The following is a 7,534-nucleotide window of genomic DNA, read 5'->3' as shown; positions in this document are numbered from 1 at the left end:
GGTTGTCAGTGAAATTTATCCAGAAAATCGACCTGGGGAAATGACAACAGGTAATTGGGAACCGGATCGGATCCAACGTTGAGGAACGGGGCATGTGAATGGGTGATGTATCAGAGCAGTCTGGGTGCGTTACACGTGGCCTTAAATTCAGCCGTTGAAATTTCGGGTGTGTTTGCCGTTTTGAGTTTTTTTTTTTAATTCCCTCCGTCACTTTTTAAGTGTCACGCTTTATAAGTCCAACTTATTAAGAAAACATCATCATTATACATTTCACATCAACTTTTACATCCACTTTCCCTACTTACCCTCTATGGAGATATTATCGATACACTTTTACTCAATAACTTTTTAAAATAAAATCTACTTTTAAAGGCAAAATAGAAAATATACAAATTTTTACCTTCAAACTTTACAAAATAAACACTTATTAAGGAACATCCGAAAATAGAATACTAGACTTTATAAAGGGGACAGAGGGAGTAGTACAATTCACTGGAGCTTATCTGCAACTCGCTTAATCTTTTTTCCAAAACATTACGGTCCACGAGCCGGAGACTGGTAAGGTCTGGACAATGTTTTATATGAACTAACCCCACAAGAATTTATAGTAACATTTAGGAATTTCGAACCTGAAATTTAACGAATCAAATTCCTAAAGATTTGTCATCACTATTGTCCATCAGTTCAAGTGTTCAACCCTTCCCATACCGTTGAAATTTGAATAGCTTCTTAATTGACATCCTTTTGTCTGTTGCTGAATCTGCAAACAATTTCACTTGTCCAAAGGTATAAATTCGATTCATATCCTTTATTCATCATGGAAAGTTCTTTTTATTCTCTCTCTGTTTTGGTACGTCAGAAATTCGGGAAGGTAATTTTATTCGTCCAAGGTATAACTTTCACCTTTATTGAATTGTTATTTGTTAGCTGCACTTGACAAGAACTCTACGGGTGTGCATAACACCATGCTGATGCAGAATTGACACTCTTCCCAGCGGAAAATTATTGGGTGCTCATCCGGCATGCTACAGTTCGTCCTTGTATGGCTGTGGCTGTTTATTTCCTCGTTTAGTCAATTACAGTGCATAGGTGTGATTGTAACAGGCTGATGGGCATCGCTCAAGGAGTCAAAATCACTAAATAACTTTCCTTCTCCTTTGGAATCAACTTTTAGGTCCACTATTTGTCGAAATTGGAAGGGTGCAACTAACGGCTGCAAATGAACCGAATCGTTCACGAACTGTTTGAGATTTGACTCGGTAAGAGCTTGTTCGAGTTCGATTCAGGTATTAACATACCCTAACTTGAACCTTAATTTTAAGCTCGTTTAATAAATGAGACGAACTTAAACCTAACAACATTCGGCTTGAATGGACTCGCAAACTCGGAGTATTTGTATATATCCTCACATATAACCTTGAATATGTATAAACTTTTACACGTCCATCATGAAATTTTTATAACTTGTACATGTATAAACTTTTACTGTAAATTTAAATTTATGTATATGTACCATGTATGAACTTGTTTAGGTTCAAAATAGAAATTTCATTTGCAATTCTAGACCTGTATAAGAATATAAACATTTAATATTTTTTTACTAGTTAAGGCACGCGAACAAGTTCGAGTTCGACTCAAACTTAGGGAAGCTCGGCTTGTCAAATTTTCATTTAGTTTGAGCTCGGCTCGAATTCCCTTAAAAACTTAATGAACGAACCAAATCATTCAAAACAAATTCTGGTCAGTTTTTACGTTTGGTTCGGATTTGGCGGTTTTATTTTCGGCAGCATATGGAGGTTGCTTCTCAAGTCTCAACATCATTGCTTTGGAAAACCTTTGCAAGGGGAAGATTAAAGCATCTTGGCACGATTGTTGCCTGGATTCAACCAATTCTCCCACAGAAGCACGCCAATTTGTCCCTCTAATCATGATCCACTATTTGAAGATTATGATCCATCCATATAATCTCCTGTGTTTTTGGATTACTAACAAGATGGGAAGACAAAAATACAATTAAGTAGACATCTTTTGCCTTCATTAAGACAAAAGGTACAAGAGAATGCTACATGTTATTGGTAGAATACAACAGGAAATGCGTGGAAATGACTGTAGGAGGGGCTAGAGAGATGAGTCCAGTTCATCTGGACACTCTTCATTACCGGGAAAAAAAAATACAACCGGAAATACCAAAGTTCAATTTGCATGGACCAAAACTTCAATAGATTAAGATAACTCCTTCAAACAGAGATGGAGCTTCCTGCATATACTGTCAGATCCTATGCGCTCTCAAACCCAAAGATGCGGAAAACACCTGCAACAAGCAAACAGAATGGTTTATCTTTCTAGTTTCCCATTTTTTCCGGATCCTTTCTTCCACCATTAGTATGTATGTATGTCTACGACAGTGTGCCCTATAAAATAACACCATAGCAAGAAGCTATGAATACCTTCATCAGCCTGATATTTGTTTTTATCATCTCCAGCATACGCAAGCAAATTGTGTTTGGGATTCCATTCCACGCTATTCATGGCTGCCCGACATGGTATTTGGTGAACTGATCGTCCACTTTGAACATTAGACTGTTGCAGAAAGCAGCATTAGCACTATTCAGCCCACCTCTTCAAGTTGAGTGGAACCAAAAATAATGAACACAACGATCTCTAGCAGAGATCACAGTTCAGGTAGCTGTAACTTCAAAAGCAAGATAACGTGCACCGAGGTAGGAAGAACAAGCTCTTGTCTCGTAAACCTATTTGGCTCAGGAGTGAAGGCAATAAAGAGAGGAGAAATTGATGCAAAGGTGTTTGATGTTGCTTACTATATCAATGAACAAGTCTTCGCTGGCAGAAGCAATAAATTCTCCGGTGTGATTGAAGCTTATTGTCCTGACTGGCCATCTGAGAATAATTGAAGAAGAAAAGTCATTCCCTACTTCAGGGTTTAAGGAACTAAACATGTATGGTTGTTTAGGAACTTCTTGCAGTGAAAATAGGAAACTTGTGAAGTCCCGGGAGAGACTCACTCGAGTTTTGTGAATGTTCGGACGCAAAGCATCTCTGTGATATCCCACAGGCTGACCAAGGAATCAGCACTTCCGACAGCAAAATATCTGGCACAAAATAAAGATGCAGCACTTAAAACTCCGGGATGGTCATTTTTGTCAGCTGCGTAAGATCAATTTTTATTTTCGTCTTCATACTCAGATTGCAATCAATGCATGATCCAATGACTCATTGCATGCCTGCATCCAGAGGCCAGATCCATCTAAACATCGTCTTAGAATGGGAGTAGAGCACTCATTTTGGGATTGGTTTACCTCAGAGTTATGCTATAGAGAGATGCATAATGGTTACTTTTGGAATACTTAAATCAAATATTACCTAAGAACAATTTGATATCTTAAGCAAAATACGACGCAACAAAGAAATATCCACGAGAATCTATGCTTTATCATCTTAGTACATGCTTGAATATAATGCTGGGGGATGAAAATGCAGCGAATCTTTTATCACGCAGTAGGGTACGTCCTATAGATAAAGCTAAATATAAGACCTCAACCCACGTTTCTTCATGTCATGTCCTTGTTCCTCTTTCTCTTCTGCTTTTTCCTTTTAAGAAGTTTCATGTCAAATCATGTTAATGCAGGCATAACATATACGGTCAAAGATAACATCGCTTGAGACATTTTACATCATGGATAAAGCAACAGACATTGCTCACTTCAAGTTTACAGAATAGAAGAAACCTCCTGGAATAATTTGTGCTAGTGAGAAGACAGATCAAAGTTGGAATTAAACAGCAGGTATGAATTTACATATTTTCCATTTACAGCACCGCTTTGGTAGATAATCAAGTAGGTATGAGGTAGGCGGGGCACACCTTCCTAATGGATCAATTGAAATACAATAGCAACCAGCTGTATGAGCCATAAGGGTGTCAACCGGTTGAAGAGATGGATATGCTAGTACTTCAACAGTGCCTGGGAGGGGAAACATAAAAATAATTAAAACAAACACATTTCCATTGCATGGAGAAGGCATATAGTCCAAACTATGGAGCCAAAAGAGAGATATTTCACTGCATCAACCAAGAAGCAAATTTACTGCTTAGCTTGGCAATTTTTCTCACCATTCCCAGTTGTCAAAAAGAACATATCTCCTGTAGTGTTCCAAGCAAGCTCATTCACCTGATCAGAAAAGAATCAAGAACCATTTAATAATGGAACATAAACATGTTCAGAGATCCTTTTTATTCCTAAGCCACGAATCTTAGACAGTGGTAAGGAAGACTGATCGAACTCAATTTCACTGGTTAAATAACAAAGAAAAAGCAAAGGAACATAAAGGTGGTGAGAGGAGACAGCATAGCACAGCTAATAAGTTTGGATAAGTTGTAAAAAACTTCTAAAACATGGGTTCCTAATGATCAGTTGACTTGATTTGCAGAAACCTTGCCAACACATACAAGCGATGATTATGCATTCGTCACATTTCAGCCAATTGATAGGAAAACATCAGCATTATTCAAAACAAGAGATTACCTCATAATTGAATTTGCGTTTATGGATGGGCTTAAATTTCCGAACGTCCAAGATAGTTAGTTCATCATCCTATGATGAATGATATTAACAGAATGAGATAACATAACACTTGATTCCCCAAACTTACCGAAAAATATAATCAATGAAATAAGAATTGAAGAATGGCCGCTATTCAATGGCCCATAGCCGAATGAATCCAATGAAATTGAAACAAGCAGAAATACTGCTTTTAATTGAAGATCCAAACAAATTACCAGAGCATGGAGTTTGAATGCCATAAAAAAAATAGTATCAAATAACTGGAAACTATAACATGTACCCTGTTCCCAACTGCTACATGTGTACCATCAGACTTGTAAGTAATGTTTATATTCTCGCCACTAAGTTCAGCTTGCTGTGAGCATTTTCCACCTGCACAAAAACACTTACACATGATCAAGCATCGCTTGCCCAGTCCCCAAGTTCTGTTATCTCAACAAACAGTAAAGTTTCCTACAAGCAGAAATAAGAAATGAGACCGGAGCAATTCTTAAGTTCTTCTTTCTGCTTTTTCTTGTATGCACTTTCTTGAACTTGAACTTGAAGCCCTTTAGTTACTATCCTCAATGCTTCAGTTACAATTTTATCTCGTTTTCTAGTTGTTGACTCTCTTCTATGATGGAGATACAAAATCAAGCATCTCTATATCAGTACAAAATGTTCACTTTTCGCTAATTCTTGAAGAATGCCTTTCCAAATTACCTATTGTAACAAAAATCAAATGCGGAAAGCCGTGCTGGTCAACTTCATGAAAGTATAAGGACCTTCAAACTTTCTATCTCTATCAGGACTATTCCCTGAATTCTACATGCATTTTCAGATTTCTATATTTCCAGCAAATTTTGTTGTATAACTCTCACTTACTACGAGCATCCCACAGGCGAACTGTCTTGTCACCGGATGCAGTTGCTATTAACTCAGCATGTTTGGGGTCCCAGCATAACTGATCCACACTATCATTATGCCCCTTCAGTTCGACATCTTTAACTTTGCCCTGCAACAAAGTTCCCCCAATTGCAGATGCGCAATAAAGGTGAAGACAAGTGTTGGATATAACACATTACACCCAAAAAACCAAACATTCCAACTGATTCCCCCAACGAGGTAAACCAAGACATCAAAACAAAGGAGATTTCGAAGGGATATTTAATAATGTCAAAAAAACACAACATTTCCCCTACAAAGTACAAATTTTGAAACTCCAGACATCTTGATGGCTACTAGAAAGTTCAGCTTTTACGATCTTACTACTTGAAACAAACTAAAGCCTGTTTGATAGGACAGATTAGACATAATCCACGGAGGCTGTAGCCCATTTCGTGTATGAATGCCCCGATTGGCGAATAAGTACATATTTGATGGAAAACCAATCATGCAAATACGAAAGCTTCCAGTAGGAGCCCACCTTCCCCTTTTTGACCTCTATAGCTATAGCTGGTGATATGGGTTTGCAAAATTTGTCCATATTTCGAAAAAATTGTATCTTTCACTTTGACTTTTCAAACCGGTTAGAACAGAAAATGCCACAGATTCGAGCTTTTTCACCAAGGCATATCTTACACTTGAATTTTTTTTTTTTTTAACGTATAAATATGCATATGAATATAAATCATCCAATTAGTAAACGGATCAACCAAACATGGCCTCAATGTGCAGACACTGAACAGATGTAGCGACTCTGTAATAATTTCCCATCATGGGTATAATAAAAAAAAGAAGAAGTATATATCTAGGAACAATCATACATGTCCGTGAGGTTCGATGTGCCAAATCCGAGCCGTTTGATCGACAGAACCGGATGCGAGCTTCGTGCCAACACAATTCCAAGCTACCGAATGAACCTTTCAATCAAAAATAAAAACAGTAGCATCAAACAAAAGTAAAAAATTCAACTCCTCTAGGGTTCAAAAGTGCTTCAACCCGAATAGCAAAAAAGTGAATAAATGGAGCCAGGTTAGGAATGGGAAAATCTGAAAATGAAATGGAAGATAGAGAAAAACCTTCTTTTTGTGACCTTGGTATTCTCTGCTGTGGAGGTTTTTGAAGGGTACCGTTTCCTCCATGGATTTCGTCTCTCGCTCTGCAATTCCTCACTTCCTCTCCTCTCTTCACTGATGAGTGTGTGTTCCAGTGGCGGACTGGCGGGGAACGGAGTTGGGCCCTTCTACTTTGTTAACCAAAAAGCCCACACTAGTCCGACCCGAACAACCTTTAAGCCCGGCCCAACATATGATAGAACTAAGAATTTCTATGAATATTTTTTTAAAACTTTTTCATGTTTGGAATGTTAGGGGGGTGGAGCCCCAAAAAAGGAAAAAAAACTTCGAGATGTATTTTTTTTAATAGTTTGACTTTTGGATGAAAAATTACTAATTTAACACACATTAACGATTACACGAAATCGGTACCAATAAATAATACGTATTTAATCGCGAGTTATCCATCAAATGTGATTTGATCAATAATTTCCTTCAAAAATTTACAAATTAAGTAACTTACGAATGTTGGGAATGTTAGGGGTTGGAGCAAAGGCCTTTGAGATGTGAATTTTTTTTTCAATAGGTTGACTTTTGGATTAAAAAAATACTTATTTAACACACATTAACGCTTGCACGAAATCGAAACCAATAACTAATAGATACGTATTTTGTTGCGAGTTGTTCATTAAATGTGGTTTGACCAGTAATTTCTTTCAAAAATTTACCAGTTAAGTCAACTTACGAAATAGAAAAGAGGGACATTACCTGCACCAAAAAACGAAATAGAAAAGAAAGACCAAGAAAGAGATATTGTAAACATATAGGTTTGAAATATTTTGTTGGGATATCCCAACTTAGAATTAACATCTCAACCACCGGCAGCATTCATAGGCAACTCATCATGTATTTTTATTTTTTTAGAACACGTTAGAAATGTATATTAATAAAATAAGGATGAAGTATAATTGTGATATT

General features: G+C 37.2%; 1 protein-coding gene across 1 annotated transcript; it reads right to left on the bottom strand.

Annotated features, from left to right (window-relative positions):
• Nucleotides 1-1,956: 1,956 nt before the first annotated feature.
• LOC131321890 (THO complex subunit 3) lies at nt 1,957-6,736 on the bottom strand. Its single transcript, XM_058352890.1, has 11 exons — nt 6,581-6,736; nt 6,326-6,421; nt 5,445-5,574; nt 4,861-4,952; nt 4,542-4,610; nt 4,130-4,187; nt 3,881-3,980; nt 3,024-3,110; nt 2,820-2,898; nt 2,448-2,580; nt 1,957-2,311 (listed from the first exon to the last, which is right to left on the bottom strand). The coding sequence occupies exons 1-11, from the start codon at nt 6,641-6,643 to the stop codon at nt 2,277-2,279; spliced, it is 942 nt and encodes a 313-aa protein (XP_058208873.1). The 5' UTR covers nt 6,644-6,736; the 3' UTR covers nt 1,957-2,276.
• Between the last annotated feature and the right edge of the window lie 798 nt (nt 6,737-7,534).

Source organism: Rhododendron vialii, chromosome 4a (genome assembly GCF_030253575.1).
Source record: "Rhododendron vialii isolate Sample 1 chromosome 4a, ASM3025357v1".
Classification (NCBI taxonomy): Eukaryota; Viridiplantae; Streptophyta; class Magnoliopsida; order Ericales; family Ericaceae; genus Rhododendron; species Rhododendron vialii.
This window is presented reverse-complemented; position numbering and strand designations above follow the sequence as displayed.

What these genes read in the sequence shown, in the direction of transcription:
- LOC131321890 (XM_058352890.1), bottom strand. Translation starts at nt 6,643, where the DNA reads ATGGAGGAAACGGTACCCTTCAAAAACCTCCACAGCAGAGAATACCAA. An exon ending in CTTTTTGACAACTGGGAATG is followed by an intron (nt 3,981 to 4,129) that starts GTGAGAAAAATT and finishes TTCCCCTCCCAG; the next exon opens with GCACTGTTGAAGTACTAGCA. An exon ending in AAGACTTGTTCATTGATATA is followed by an intron (nt 2,581 to 2,819) that starts GTAAGCAACATC and finishes TTTCTGCAACAG; the next exon opens with TCTAATGTTCAAAGTGGACG.